The following is a 15821-nucleotide window of genomic DNA, read 5'->3' on the forward strand; positions in this document are numbered from 1 at the left end:
ACTCAAGAGAGTTAACTCAAGAGAATATACAAGTCAAGGTAAAACCCAGTAGAATCAAGTTAAGGAATAATAGTACAAGTGGATCGACTATATATAGGTAAGGATCACAGTGTTCAGGGCAGGTCTGTTAATCGTACAAGGGTCAGGAAAGATATATCGGGAAGGCATGAGCAGGCAGGAGTCCATGCGGTCAGGGATAGGGTTCTGTGGGAACATCAAGGGAAAAGGAAGTCAGGCCATGAGGCCATAGATCAAGGGTCCAAATGGAAGCGTCTAGCTTCTATCACAGAAGGTCAGGGTCGGCGGGGATCAGGAAGTGCATCAAGCATCATGGTGAATCGTGAAGAGGTGAAGGTGTGACATTGTGATGGGGTGAAGGGTCAGGAAAAGATAGGGGCTCCATGTTACTGTAACAGGTGTCACATTCAAACTCTAACTGAAATCTCCATAATGGATCAATTGCCGGAATACAATCAACACAGTACTAAGGTCTGCAAGTGTTGATTTTAGTAAGTGCGGGGAACGGAAAGAACATTGAAGAGACTCACCCCTCTCGGCACTCTTGCCAGTGTTGTCCATGTGCCATGCGGCTCAGGTCAACTTCAGGACCCCCTCTGGGTATCACTAATGCAGTCCCAGTACTATAAAATGAATGTCGAGAAGCAGGTGGTACCCAGAATAACAGCCGATGCTTGGGCCCTACCACCCATCCACTGTCTGTTACAGTGGCCCCACCTATTTTCCCATCATCACGCTTCCCTGAACTATTCTTGCTATCGTTGACTGCTTATCAACATGCGCTGCATGAACATTCCAGATACTTCTGTTTATTCTCGTTATCTCTGACTGCTTATCAACATGCATTGCATGAACATTCTAGATAGTTCTTTGACGTTCTTCCTGATTCCTTTTTTACTTCCAAAGTCGGCTTGGTCCGTGCCTCTTTTGTTCCCTATAAATACTGCGATAGTTGTACTTGTATTTCTCTAACTTGAATCTACTTGGTTCTCTCTGATACTTGATCATCTTCTGAGGAAGATACTTGATTCCGATCTAGCTCTTATAGAGACTAGTCTATACTTGAACTTCACTTAGAGGGAGAGCCCCTCAAGTGTCTGAACCGAACGTCGTAACACGAAGAACTCCTTTATTGGATTAGTTACACAAGAACTATCCAAGTCGTAACACTGTCATCATTCAGTGACAAGGGGTTCAAACTGTGGTCGTCATGGGATTCTCCCTCCATTAGCTCAGAAGTGTCATACAGCGCATGGATGGAGTTGGGTGAGAAGCAAATAAAGTGATTGTCTGTCAATGGCTGCCTTGTCACTGCAAGCCACAGCCGAACAGTCGTATCCTGTGAACCAGAGACGATGCGAGTTCCATCCAGCGAGAACGAGACTGAATGAACTGAACCAGTGTGCCCCCGCAGGGGCTCACCGACTGGCTGCCCCATCGCTGCATCCCACAGCTGAACAGTTTTATCCTCCGAACCAGTGACAATGCGAGTTCCATCCGGCGAGAACGAGACTGATGCAACCCAATCAGTGTGCCCCCGCAAGGGCTCACCGACTGGCTGCCCCGTCGCTGCATCCCACAGCTGAACAGTCTTATCCTGTGAACCAGTGACAATGCAAGTTCCATCCGGCAAGAACGAGACTGATCAAACCCAATGAGTGTGCCCCCGCAAGGGCTCGCCGACTGGCTGCCCCGTTGCTGCATCCCACAGCTGAACAGTCTTATCCCAAGAACCAGTGAGGATGTGAGTTCCATCCGGCGAGAACGAGACTGATGCAACCCTGTCAGTGTGCCCCCGCAAGGGCTCACCGACTGGCTGCCCCGTCGCTGCATCCCACAGCCAAACAGTGTTATCCCAAGAACCAGTGACAATACGAGTTCCATCTGGCGAGAATGAGACTGAATTGACATAACTCGTGTGCCCCCTGATCACAGTCTGAACAGCCGGCCAGTTCATATCACGTCCAGATACTGCACGAAGAGTATTTGGAAACCATGCAGAAAGCATTCTTGATAGTGGAGAGTTGATAGGTGAGAATGGGAGTGCTGATACATACAGATGTGGTGTGCTGTGTAAAATCATGCCGCCGAAGACTTGAATAAACCTCTATACGTCTATCGCAGTCAACGAGATGTCTTTGAATTCGGAATGGCCCTGTGGTTGTGCGTGAGCGCTGCATCTGGCACTCAATGGCAATCTACTCACCTTCAGCCACTGGGGAGTGAGTGAAAGGGCAGGAACTGCACCGCTAAGCGCATCGATGAGGGTGAGTGACTTGAGCCAGAAAAAAAGCCGCTCGTGATCGAAGAATGCTTTCACTTCTTTCACAAGCTCCTTCTCGAAGACTGTGGATTGTACGTGGGAAGTCCAAAATCAAAAGAATAGGACAGATGTGGGGGAATATATTTTGCAACTCGTTCTCGCAGCCCTGGATCTTCGCAATTAGGAAGATATGAAGACGTTAAATGACATATATTGAAGCGAAGACCGTGTTCCATCACTCAAAGTGATGTGAATGCAAGCTTGTGTTGCGCCTTCGACACGTCGATGAAAAACTCTTTACTGTACTCTTGGTCTGTCAGGAAATCAAGGAAGGATGCGTGAAGGGGTCGGATTGGGGAATCTGGGTTGGTGGTGCCGCTGAGAAGGGAACCCATGTATTTTACCATGAGCCCCACGTCGTAATGATCCTCTGGGGTTGGAAAATGGAGCCTCATGTCGTTCAGGGAAGCCAAAGGAAGGGGTTCAGCTGTGCCTAAAATTTGTTGCATCACTGAGTGAAATCTCGCTAGTGCTGTCAAATTCAGATTCTGCGATTGCTGGACATTGGAAGGCAGATCCTTGTGCATGATGTTTGATAAAATGAGGTGATAAATGTCGTACAACAGCATGCTTCTTCCAGCAGGATCGCGTGACACCACAGCGGCATAGCAATCCATTGCAGATAATCCAGGATGACATTCTGTAATGTACCCGCAGGCAAGACGCGCCCACTCGAAGAGTCCGTCGGCCTTCTCAGCAAGGACTGTACACTGTCTGTCTTGGAAACCTAACCCTTCCAGCTCCTTGGATATGTAAGCTTCGATGTCGCGCATTGCGAATGCTGCTGGGATATCATCCATCAACATATGGTGAATATGTTGAACACCATGAAACTCCTCATTGATGTCACTGAGTGGGCGAGAGGTAACAATGAAGCGAAAGTTGTTTGGGAGGTCTGTGATTTTGGGAACAGCAGTGTCGCGATGTTTACCAGCTAGAATGCGGAGGAGGTCTTTCTGTGTCTTTTCTCCACTGCTCTTGTCCAGTGCATCAATCATGATCACGATGGGTTCTACAGTTGACCCAGATGACTTCCTCAGTGGTTTAATAAGAAGTTTTCGCCACTGCTGGATGATATCTGCTGTAGTCTTGAGCGAACTCGAGTTCTGGACTGCATCTGCCAATGCCCGCCTCATTTCCGGGTCACGGTCAGCTAGGTCGCGTGCGATTGTGGAAAAGATCTTTTCATGGCGACGATCTGCTTCTCGCTCGCGGTCAAAAGAGAAACATGAACCAAGCCCTCCCACGTCGCTGAACGACTTAGCGATGGTGTGGGCGATGGCCGATTTTCCCTTGCCTGCAGGGCCAGATAACCACAGCACCCCTGGAACATTGTCCCCGGTGCTGTTGACCCATTCTGTGATCTTGGAAAGGATTTCTGTGTGTGTCCCTTCAAGGCATTGTTTCCTGGTGTCTAGTCCTGCGGCCACTGCATAAGTTATACCGTTGAGGTCCAGTGTTTCTCCTGGAAAGATATGAATATATGTCAAGTCACAAGCACGTCTTAACCCTTACCCGCACGGTGTATGTGTATAGCTACGTCGTGAGCAACTTGGTCCTGGAAGTTTTGCATGAGCTTATCCAACACGTCGCTGTACTGTTGAATCATATCATTCGTTTCGGAGATGACGTTCCTTCTGAGTCGGTTCCCTGTAATAATGGTAGAAAGCTTGAAACAGTACAAAGCATAAAGGCTTGTAAGACCCACAAAAGTTCTTGGTCTCCGCATAATTTTTGATAAAATGGGCGCATTCATGGATCTGCTGAGAGATCTGCTCAAGGATAATGCGCATTGACGAGATTCGGCCAAGCATGTTGCCTTGTGTCACGAAGCTGTAGACTTGACCCAACTTCTCAAGAAGTTTGAGTACCGCGTCGTCGCGATCCACTTGAGCTAGAATAATCTGGACAAATGGTTGCTGAGTGGGAGTTAGGAAGAGGACAAGTAAACATACTTTGGATGCACAAGACAAGATGCCCAGTGCCATCTTTGCATATGGATGCACCTATGGAACGAGATTAGTTCAGTTCTGATCAAGAGGAGGGCCCATACATTCGCGATCTGCTCGATCACAGTGTCAAATATCCTGAGGGGTTGGAGATATGTGTCCTGGAACTTGTCCGCAGTGTCAAGATTCTCTTGTGCAGATTGGCCAGCAGATGCCACAGTTATCACAGGTCCTGAAAGTGGATGCATGCGCTTTGCAGTCTCTTGTGCACCCCCAAGTGCTCGCATCGCACAGACGCGTGCAATGTTGTCATTTTCAGAGAAGCCGGATCTGGCAAAAGCTCGTTGGTCAATTTGATCGCTAGGACGGATGTGGCTGTGATATCCCCCGATGCTAGGGGATGTACAACTGAAACCAAATTGCACGGGGTTTTGTTTCAGAACGAGATGTCGAAAGTAAAGCTTTTCGATACGCCCGGTCGGTCCAATTAGCTGCTCTTCGCAGTTATCGCTGAGCGGGATGGCAGGTCTTGACGAGCGCCCTCTAGGTGCAGTCCCCGACAAGGAATCTCGAAGAATTATGAAGAACCTCGTTGGAACTCTGACAGAGCAAGGCGACGTCCGCCTCATCATGCGCTGTTGCGCGGGGGGATAAAGCGATTAACATACTCCGCTGGAGCTACAAGTTTATCCGCTCCCAAGTCAAGAGGAAAATTCCAATTGTACTTGTCGCCGCATGATTGGAATTGTAGAAACCAGACGTGGAAACGGTGGCCGCGCATGTATCACCGCGGATATAATGACAAAATCTGAAGTCATTGTGGAGTGCTGCGACCAGCCATACGACACTGTCTGCAAGCTCATCGAGCAGTGCCGCTTGTCAAATGGTGGAGGGGTTTCATGCTGAGCCGTTACGAGGTACTATTCAGAACGTCCCTTCTGAAATGACTGCAAGGTATGTAAAATCCAGACAGGATCTTTGTGCCGTATTTTTTCAACATCGATAAGTAGGAACAAGCATACGAATATCGTCCTTTTTGGGCAGGCAGGGGCAGGCAAAAGCTCACTCGTCAACCTCATGGCGGGGCAGGATCTAGCAAGCACATCCAACGACACAAAATTCAGCACGATGCACTGGCCAAAATATCCCATCGAATTTGATGGCAAGTCTCATAAGGTGTTCGATACCGTTGGACTCGAGGAACCACACCTGGGAATCCCGCAGTACTTCGATGCTGTCGAGAATGCCTATAAGCTCATCCAGGATTTGGAGAGACAAGGGGACATTGATCTGCTTCTGCTCTGCGCACGCGCAAGCAGACTCACTTCTACGCTTCAAAGCAATTACCGGCTCTTTCACGAATTTTTCTGCGACAAGAAGGTTCCCACCATTGTAGCGATCGCATACCTCGAAAACGAGGGCGAAGAAATGGATGGCTGGTGGAAGAGAAACAGAGAGAACTTTTCCTTGACCAGGAGGCCTACGTCGATGGTCATGCATGCATCGCCGCCGTCGAAGGCAATTATCCACACCGGCATGAAGAATCGCGCACCACGATCCGCGCCATTCTCAAGGAGTTCGCTGCTGACGGACGGAAGCAAGCATGGATAGGAGGAGAAAACCCTTTCACGTCGTTCATGCGTAAGCTGAAGGGGCTCCCTGTGGGGAATGTGAATGCGAAGAAGGACGTGGTCTCTCGCCTCACCAAGCATTGTGGTATGCCTCGGGATGTCGCAAAAAAGTTAGCTGATCGAAAGACTGGTGACTTCCCGTGTTCGATTGCTCGCAATTCGTCGGCTGTAGAGTTTTACATCATGATTCGCATTCTATTTGAATTATAACCGCCTTGCTCGCAAAGTTGGGTCTGTCCACACTTAGGGAAAAGTTTCTCCGTCGCAACAAACTCACCACATTTCTGTCATCGCTAATCATCCCCTGCCTGGTTTTACTCCATCGCGTTGCACAATATGATTCACGATGAGCAAGTCATCTATTTGCAATGTCCGCTTTCATTTTGCCAGCTAAACAACTCATCGCATCCGACGTTCCTGTCGCGAGGAATGGAGAGAGCTACGTGAGTCTTTGCGTGCTCCGTCGAGGCTTTGCCTTCAAATGAGATGCTCAGGAAGCACATTAAAAATATGTTGAGCACGACGACGGCTAGCTCATGAGCGACACATTTGAGCTCTGTCCCTCCGTTCTGGCGTGCTTGATCAACGGCATCAGCGGCAGCAAAATGTTATGTTGCACGGAGGCATCTCGAGAAAGTCGCTGCCTCACGCGAATGAGCGTCGCGGAGGTTGGGCGTAAGAGGATATGTAAAAGTGGGATGAATTTTGAGCATCAATGTTACGATCCCGTATAGGGACACTTCCTCAGTATTCACAACTGCGCGGGATGCGACCCCAAGCATGCAATTAAGGTTTCCTAATACTGCGCAAGCAGCGTCAGTTCAGTCGCATGTACGATGCGCACGCGCTGTTTATTCATGGTCTGACGTGTAAACTTATAGACTACAACGCAGATTTCGACACGTATCTATCCTGCTCAGATATTCGCACAGATCCCCCGCCTGGCATCTCTCCTGAAAACTCTTCCAAAACCTCAGCCTTAACACCAATCTGCGGCATCTTTGCTGTTTGAGCAGCTCAAATCCTCGATCTCGAGTAGTTCAGGGCACAAGGCCAACCTCTGGCTGCTCACGATCCGCATCCTGAGACTCATGCAGTAAATTCAGTTGCTCCACCCCATGCGCTCGCTTTTTTTACATGATGCAACGGAGCTCCCTGCGGAAAAATTACGGCCGTCTCGCCCGCCAAAGGGTATACCTCTATGACCGGTAACCAGTGAACTCACGACAGCAAATGAGCCTACGCCAATGTCTTTGATCTGTCAAGCATTTCGTTTTCACCGAGACTTCAGCGCCTACGGATGTCCAAGAGCTCAAAGAAGAAACCACACCCGCTATAGCTGTTAGCCTTGGCAAGGAAGAAGGGGAGGGCCTCAAGCCGCAGGTTAAGAAGAGAAATCCATGGATAGCGGTCCCTATCGGGCGCAACGGTTTGAAGAAACGCTGTGTCGCGAAAAGTTGCACCGCTGCTGATGCCGAAGGTTACTTCCGCGTGTTCGCCATTTCAGAATAATAAACGCTCTATAATCGCGAGGGTTTCCCAGAAGCAGAAGATCACTCTTCGCACGAATCTATCAGCGAAGAGGAAGCTGCGCCCGATGTTATTACAAGCGAGCCGCAACCGGAGATTGTACCTCAAGGCTCAGAGACGCATCCCTTGAGCGCGCCGGACATAGTCGCCAAAACCACATACGGATTCCCCAGCTCCGCGGCAGCCACCAGCAATAACCTCAGATAATGTGGGCATAGAAAGTCACAGAAAAGAATTATTGTTATCTCCAGTTGCGGATAACGCCCTTCCCCAAGTCACCCATCTGAGATTCGGAAGGGAGATGGCTGCGATGATGTGTCGGCAAGGGCTTGGTAGTTTACCGCGTCTTGCAGGCCCTCCCGTAGTCTTTTGGCTTGTTTGCGATGTCCGCATCATAGCTAGCGTCAATCCAGGGTGAGACGGTAGATAGACAAATATTGAAGTAGAAGTTAAAGTTGAACTTGCGCGCGCGATGTCCCACGGCCGCACGTTTGAATCCATCGTGAAAACGATAACATTAATCCAGGTACGTAGAAAATTTTACTACTAGGGCTCGTACTCCATTACTCCTTCTATTGCATCTATGCCGGGGAACATAAATGCCTCATCCACCTCCCGATCAGACATCATGTTTAGCTTGGAGCCACTTACTTGGCGGTGTTGCGGAATTCTAGTCACGCTGGCAGACGTGCTGCAGCCTGTCCTGGCGAAAGAAATCGCGGCGACGTGACAACCAGCCAAGCGAATGGATGAGCCTCCGGAGAAAACGAGGGCGGAGAACCCCATCGCGTGAGGTATCTGAGGAGAGGGCGTGAACCTCCGGATTGAACCAGGAGCAAGAACGCTCGGTCAAGTTAGCGGGGAAGAAGTTGACGAATAATGATCGAATGAAATCGAGACTAGGAAATGCTTTTTTAGTCTCCAAACTCCAAGGAAAGCACAGCGTCCCCAGGGGAAGGTCTATCGAAGGACGAAGGGAAGGCTGCAGACCCGAGGAATTGGGGGTAATGTCGAGTTAGGGGATGAGGAAGTGGATCTAGACGCCCAGCGCGAAGCACTAGAGTCCTTTCGCATCACTCAGGGCAGGGAATCGGAGTCGGACGACCAGCGTGAGTCCTCCGCCGACCCACGAGGGGACGCCAGCGGTGTAATCGGACTGCTGGATGAATCCTTCGCCGACGCCGCAAGTGAATCGACGATGGAGGGCGCGAGTTACATGTCCCGTGTCAAAGCAGAAGCTGCGAAAGAGCGGTCAAGAGAAGAATCACCGAGCGGCGTGAGTCTCGCGTAAAAGAGCTAAAGAGAGAGTTTGCCTTGAAAGAAGGGTCCAAGAGGACCAAGAGGCGCAAAGAGCAACAGAAAACCACTAACCCTGGTAGATGGGATGGCAAATCGCGTTCTTAAAAAAGGATCGCCAAATTGCAGACGGCTCGCTGCCCGGCATCCGACAACCATGACGAGACAGTACACCGCTTCATCTTAGTCTGTCCGGCATATGCAAACCAACGAAGAGAACTGCGAAAGGACGTCGGGCCACTACAATGCAATATCAAACGCCTGCTGAACGAGAACAAATGAATGAGAGAAACGCTAACGTACACCGCGCGCATGGGGTGGCTAGAGCAGACCTTCGGAGATGCAACTCCCCAAAGAAGGAGAAGGAGAAGAGGAAAAGAGACAGACAACTCACAATCATAACAAGAGCCTGAAGAAATGCCCCAACGTCCGCGTGCAAGCCAGGACCAATGTACAGCATAGAAGAACAAAGCTTGGCCAAAGCGTGCATACAGATGGAGTAGAAATAGAGTAGGTAATGTCCAACCTAGGATGCAGCCCCAACGAACAATAACCAAGGATTTTTAAAAAATTGGCGGAAGCTTGGATATGGCCGAGTACCGGGGCTTCTTCGCGGCTCATATATTTTTTCCTGTACCCCAAGCATCGGGGATGTCGTATGGGGAACAGGTGAAGGTACGATACGCATACTTTTATCTACTTTTTCATCGCAACTCGAAAAGAGATGACGCCTGCCGCGTTGGACAGGACTTTGAGCATGCCCTGCCGCATTTGTACGTCAGCTGGATAGATGCTTTGTATGCGGGCGCTCACGGCTCCCAGCAGGAAGTTGGGTGCAGAGTCTGCAGACGCATCTGGAATGATATTTTCAGCTTCTGTCGAGGTTAAGACGTATGATTCGGAGTACGATCAGTACTAGCGGGGTACTTATGGGGAGGTTTCACTAAGGCAACTTTCGCAGGATGTGAGTTGACTCCCTTGAGGTTGATTTTAGCGACGCGCTACTGACACGTCTAGCCTGAGATGGGGGTTTGTTTATCGAGTTGGCAAGCATGTGCAAACCCAGCTGCAGGAGTACAAATATCGTGCGACGTGCACAGCAAATCGCAAGCTTAAGCGCCTCACTTATGATACGCCGTGCTACATCTGTAACCGCCGCGTCGTTTGAGCCGAGGCGAGTTTGATAAGTCCATGTAATCGCGCACTTCCATCCCATCCCCTCGAACCCCTCTTGCACCTCCGGCCCACCCTCTCACACCCCTCTCGCACCCCCGTCCCATCCTCTCGCACCGTTCCATCCTCTTGCGCCCAGCAAATCTTCTCGAATGAATTGTGATCCGCGGTCTATTCCCATAACTTATTCAAAGGCTTCGACGATAATGAGAATGTGGGGTCGGATAATGCTATGCGGGGTTGGAGGAAGGTGCAGCGTGGATGGGATGCCAGAGTAGGCATTGCTGCGCCGAATGTGCAAGAATGGGTAGGGATGGGGCGAGCCTATGGCGGCGCTGAGACGCTGCAAGCTTGCCGAGTAGATCTGGCGTGAAGTTAATATAATTGAAACGATGTAGACAAAAGATTTGTAAAAGAAACATACCCGTACATTATCATAGCTTCGAAGCTTTGGAGGCAGGTCACGTTGAAGGTGTCCTATTGAGGGCCTGAAGTTAGCGACTCAGCGGAGAGGCAACGGTTATATACGGTAGGTTATCAAGCGTAGCGGCCGTAGACGGTAAAGTCAATATCCCGCGATACTGCGCTTTGTACGAAAAGCGCCGCGTCCCAAATCGCTTCCCTTATGAAAGTACTTCATTAACCCATCTAGAATTGGATTTTGAATCATAGATAAAAACTACATCCCGTGCGACATACTCTCCTTTACGGCGTAGGTTGAAAAACATTTGATATTGTACGCTGTCAAGGAGCCTGCAGAAGCAGTATTGGGGCCTGCAGAAGCAGTTTAAGCGCTGCAGATGCAGTTTTTGGGGCCTGCAGAAGCAGTTTAAGTGCTGCAGATGCAGTTTTTGGGGCCTGCAGAAGCAGTTTAAGCGCTGCAGATGCAGTAACCGCGCAGAGCGCGTGCCAGTTAAAAAGGGACGGCTCTCCCTACGGATCACCACGCAGAGCGCGTGCCAGTTAAGAAGGGATGGCTCTCCCTATGGATCACCACGCAGGGCGCGTGCCAGTTAAGAAGGGACGGCTCTCCCTATGGATCACCACGCAGGGCGCATGCCAGTTAAAAGGGACGGCTCTCCCTAATCAACGCAAGGAATTCCAAAGAAGATTGGAGGGAAACTCCGCGCTACCGCGTTGCCCTGAGGGCATGCTAATCTAGCTATCGCGGCGACCGTTACCACGCTGAGCGTGTGCCAGTTTGGGGGACGGCTCTCCCTAGTCAACGCGCGGAATTCCAAAGAAGATTGGGATGGAGGGAAGGGAGTGTTTGTCGCTGTTGCCTGGGGAGGCCCTAATATTTGGCGCTGTTGTCTGCGACACGTCAGCTTCGGCGGTTTGCGGCTGCCCCAGAATATGTATGGGAATTCAAATTTCAAATTTTTTTTTGAGATGACAAACTCGGGAGAGCGCTGGAGCAAACATTATGAACGGCGCAGCTTGCATCGCCCTGAAAGGTGAATTATGCATCGACGACAAAACCTTCGGTATTATGATCATCTCCGACTACTCTGGCAGACCTGTAGCGTCTATATTACACTCAATCTTTATGGACGGCTGAGGCTTTTCCTCAGTTGTTGGCGCTTGGCAGCGGCGTGGCTGTAACAGCGCCAGCTGCTCGCCCAATTGTCGATCCGATACGGCAGGGCTCGGAATTGATACGCTACAAAGGATAGTCCTTTGCTGCCCGAACCACTAATCTCGCAACGATAGCGCGCTCCAATACCAGCGGCCAATTTTGTATCCGCTCTCCGTAATGCCAAAATATCCAGGGCCTCCAAGCTCAATCAGCAAGTGTAATGATGGAAAAACTGATGTATATACGCGGGGCAGCCAATCACGATTACAGCGACTGCAAGGACCGCGTCGCCCTTCCCGAACCCAAGTGCGATGTGCATCGCTGGAGTAAATAAAGGAAACGCAAAGCCTCACAGCGACCGTTGGAAAGAGACTGCGGCTAATGCTGAACGCGCAAGGTGCGAGATAGGTGCGATGGAAACACGTCAAAAACACGATACATACCCGAAGCAGCGTGAGGGATAAAGCCATCAACGATATAGAGCTGCATACGCTGGAATTTCAGTATAATGCCTGATCCTGCAAGCGCGATGCGCTGTCGAGCTTCACGTCAGTAGGGATACGGAACTGATGGAATGAAACTGACGATATCTGGAATCATCCAATGAGTATGTGCTTGAGCGCTCCAGCCGGCGATCAAACACCCTATTGGAAGTAGCTGGGTCGCGGGGAACGTAGCAGTTGATGGCGCATTGGGCGCTGTGCAGGGAGAAGGCAACACCGCCATGGCAAACGCAATCTGAGCTCCGGCTTCCCAACTCCTCCATTTTTACTCTTCAGACGAACGCAGATCTTATCCATAGCTCTCGTCAACTATGGAAATCATCGCCATTAGATGACATCGTCTTTCAGGGATGGAGAGAGGAACTTACAAGCGACGTTCACCTTCGAGAATGGCGCGGATTTCTCTGTACGGGGCTCTTTCGGCGACCGCTGATTTGTGCATCCGTTGCGCTTTCCTTTCCAACAAGAGGGGGCGTAAGCTAAGCAAAAAAAATAGTAAGGATAGAACAGTCGCTACTAGTCAATTACTCACTCTCTTGGAGTAAAAGCATACCGAGGATTTGAACAACTACATCGGCAATGGACGTAGACCGAAACTATCGGAGAATAAGAGCAGTCCGTGATTTGTGAAACGACCGCATACAACCCATCTCCACGTCGAGCGTTCAGCGATCCTTCAAACAATTAGATCAGGTCACCGAACTTCAGGTAAGCATTAACACCCACTAACCAGGCGCCTGCGATAGGTCCCAAAACAGGTCCCAACAGCGGTGCTAAGGAGTAAAGAACTATAGCTTTCCCCTCCCTTCTGCTCACCAGCAATCACCCAGAACACCAGCGACAACCTGAACAGCGACATTCAGATGGCACGTTCTTAACATATTATTTAAAACCTTACAGTTGATGGTGCGCTGCCTCCGCGGCCAGCGAGGAATAGAAAGGCAAGAAGCTGGTATTCTGTCCGTGCGAATCCACAGCCAAGATTCCACGCTATCGTGTTCAAGAATTCGAGATGAAAAATATCGTTCAGCTTGTAAAGTTTGCATACCGAGAAACCATAAATTTCCCAATATCAAAACGCGCGACCGACCATAAATCTCACTCATCGGGGATGCAAAAAAGGGCCCTATCGCTGGTTTGTGGTGTGGTCGATCAATGGTACAAGCATCTAGGAGCCATCGGATTCGCTTACCGTACGCAAGCACAAAGATGGATGTTGTGAGTGCGAGTATAACATTGTTGTTAATCCCGAAGGTAGCAGAAGCTTGGCCAATAGCAGGCGCAGCCGTAGAGGAAGAAATTGAAATTGGACTGATGAAAGCAAACAATGATACGATTACGGTCGCGGTCGCGGTCCATTCGCGTCCCAAGCTCCAACTGTACGAGAACTCTAAGCCCAATAAACATGCTGCTCCGATCATGCAAACACACTTTTTAGGATTGAGAGGGTCGTTTGGGCCATCCCAGTCAGCGACTAAAATATCTGTACAGCTGCTTGACAGAGTCAGCTGTTTGCTTGCGCTGCTGCGTGGCTTCTGAGAACCATCCTGTTCTTGAACACGAATAGTTGTCAGCTCGTAATCACCATGTAAGGAGGGCAGTGCCAGAGACACGGAGTCTTCTAGTTTTTTTGTCTCCGCCGTCAGCTTCAGACTCGAGTATCTGGTCTGTGATGTCAGACATGTCAAGGACGCTGGCGTGCGAGCGACAGCCGCACGGCGGTCCCTTCTGTACATTATTATAAATACAAGTAGATGGGCGAAGACAGACAACGCACTTACTTTGACCCAAATGCAAATGTCGTGCTAAATTTGTACGCTGTGAATCACGGTATGATTCGGTGAGATTTGCTGCTCAATTGAACCTACCCTCTCCCTGGAGCCTAAGCACTAAATTTGCCCGACGACGCACAGTCCAAGAGAAACGAGTTGAATTGAATTACATTATCGCGAGTAGGAAGCACCAGGCAAGGAGAGGAGGATTTTATTCGCGAGACTCGTCAGAACAAACAATATCGAACATTGCATTTGTATAATCTGCAGAATGTACAATATTGTCGAGTTGAGAACAAGGCCGGCATCCGGACAGACGGCAGAGTACATACATATAGCAATCTGCTACCGTGTCTCGCTGCTCCAGGTCGGACATTTCCGATCTGCAATTCTGCCAAGCGCGCAAACGCATGTTTAAACGCGGGAACCATTGAGTTAAGTGACGGGGCAACCTAGGTAGACCATTACAAAGTCGGTCGCTTGCCAGGACCCATGACTTCATTAGGAATGTGCTTACCTTGAGCTATGGTACGCTCGGATGGGTCCCAGCGCTTGGCCTGCAGGCGGATTTGCTGAGGCAAGGGATGGCTATGGATTCGTGCGACCAATTATGGGACTCCACGAACGCTTCGCTGTCCCGGTCATGACCGGCGGGGAAGGTCCAGCTCAGCCAGAAGTACTGCGCGGGTACATGCAATCTGAGGGGAGCGGCCCAGGCCTGGGACCGCATTTGGAAATTCAGATTGCGAGGAAGCCGCAAAGCGCTCGGAAAATGAGATGCCTCCAGTGTCTAGTAACCATGCGACGATGGAGCATTAAAACATTAAAGCTGCATATGGCGTATCGTGTGAGTAGTACTGCAAGGATAGGATTCGGAAGTCGCGTCTTGCCAAGTTGCCGCCCTGCCGCAAGGGTTTCTTCAACTTGTTCAGATCACGTGAAACATTCGATCGCATATGCAAACACGTGGCGCAACGAGGAAGTTCCCGCTCAGGCTGTTCCCTGCGCCTCCCATTTGACTCATAGACTCGGTGTCCGTGGCTCGTGTGTGCAACCTGCGCCAATTGGAAAGTCATCGCAGAGAGCTTCAGGGATAATCAATTCCCACTTCCTCGCCAGCATCTCGTGCTGGTGATTTCTGGATTCTGGGGCGTCTATCCACCTGTTCGGAGTAATGGGACGCTCTCCCCTGCTGCAGTCAATTCTTGCACCTCGTTGAAGTTCTATGTCGGCCTCCCGCGACTGTACAAACCGTCAAAGGAACATGTCATCGCTTCACTCCGCCAACACGGCCTCTAGTCCGACCAGCATAATAGTGTCGAAGATGGAATGGTCGAAGAATACATCAACGTTGACAAGGGTTCCGAAATCGGGCCGGTACAGGATGACGGCGCCTTTGACAAGTTTAACTTGAGCAGCTTGCTTGAATCGTTACTTGATGAGCGCTTCCTTCAACTGCTCTGAGTTCGACGACAGTTCAAATTTGCCAGTGGATAGGCCTCAGCAGAAGAACTCCACTGGAGATCACAGGAACTTCAGAAATCGCCTGCAATTCTCGTCGAGGAGATGCAGCAGGTGCGTGTTTAGATCAACATAAGTAACTGTCATATTCACATTGGCGATTTCTAGGAACTTCGTCAAGCTGACGAGGAGGAAAAACACCTCGCTGGCTCTCGCTACTTGCCTCATGATCCCTTGTACAAACAAGATGATCGCATCAGCTTGCTCGAGACTGTTTGCGTACATTCTACGTCGATTCACAGTCAGTGCTATTGAGATGGACGTTGCGACTTGCACTGATCTATTATCAACAGCTATGCAATCGTTATTGCGTCGTCTGTCACAAAAAACTTTTGCATACCAATATTATAGCCTCAACTTTAGGCCCTCTCTAGAGGTCAGTGACTTTGCGCTCGAAATATCATCGGCATTTACTTATCAACTTGTTCAGTATGACTTCTGCAAGAAGACTGAGATGGTAGATCTCCTGGTTTCCCTCACTTATGTTGCTGCTGCCGAACAAGTTGTTGACGAGCCCCTTCCGCGT

General features: G+C 49.9%; 3 protein-coding genes across 3 annotated transcripts; 2 read left to right on the forward strand and 1 right to left on the reverse strand.

Annotated features, from left to right (window-relative positions):
* Window positions 1-5173: 5173 nt before the first annotated feature.
* On the forward strand, window positions 5174-5978 carry DEU56DRAFT_929856 (uncharacterized protein; the record flags this gene model as incomplete). The annotated part of the gene is made up of 2 exons (XM_041358681.1): window positions 5174-5244; window positions 5301-5978. 2 exons carry the CDS (start codon window positions 5174-5176, stop codon window positions 5899-5901), a joined length of 672 nt encoding a protein of 223 aa, XP_041202278.1. The 3' UTR covers window positions 5902-5978.
* A 1945-nt stretch (window positions 5979-7923) lies between these two features.
* On the forward strand, window positions 7924-10293 carry DEU56DRAFT_761149 (uncharacterized protein; the record flags this gene model as incomplete). The annotated part of the gene is made up of 7 exons (XM_041350506.1): window positions 7924-7977; window positions 8002-8177; window positions 8370-8727; window positions 9073-9257; window positions 9391-9422; window positions 9661-9711; window positions 10115-10293. The coding sequence occupies 7 exons, from the start codon at window positions 7924-7926 to the stop codon at window positions 10291-10293; spliced, it is 1035 nt and encodes a 344-aa protein (XP_041202279.1).
* Window positions 10294-11615: 1322 nt separating this feature from the next.
* On the reverse strand, window positions 11616-14150 carry DEU56DRAFT_761150 (uncharacterized protein; the record flags this gene model as incomplete). The annotated part of the gene is made up of 12 exons (XM_041350507.1): window positions 11616-11731; window positions 11943-12033; window positions 12085-12197; window positions 12371-12481; window positions 12535-12598; window positions 12733-12847; window positions 12896-12992; window positions 13195-13313; window positions 13434-13730; window positions 13784-13820; window positions 13871-13884; window positions 14107-14150. 12 exons carry the CDS (start codon window positions 14148-14150, stop codon window positions 11616-11618), a joined length of 1218 nt encoding a protein of 405 aa, XP_041202280.1.
* Window positions 14151-15821: the final 1671 nt, after the last annotated feature.

Source organism: Suillus clintonianus, assembly GCF_016758775.1.
Source record: "Suillus clintonianus strain FC179 chromosome Unknown DEU56scaffold_143, whole genome shotgun sequence".
NCBI classification, from domain to species: domain Eukaryota; kingdom Fungi; phylum Basidiomycota; class Agaricomycetes; order Boletales; family Suillaceae; genus Suillus; species Suillus clintonianus.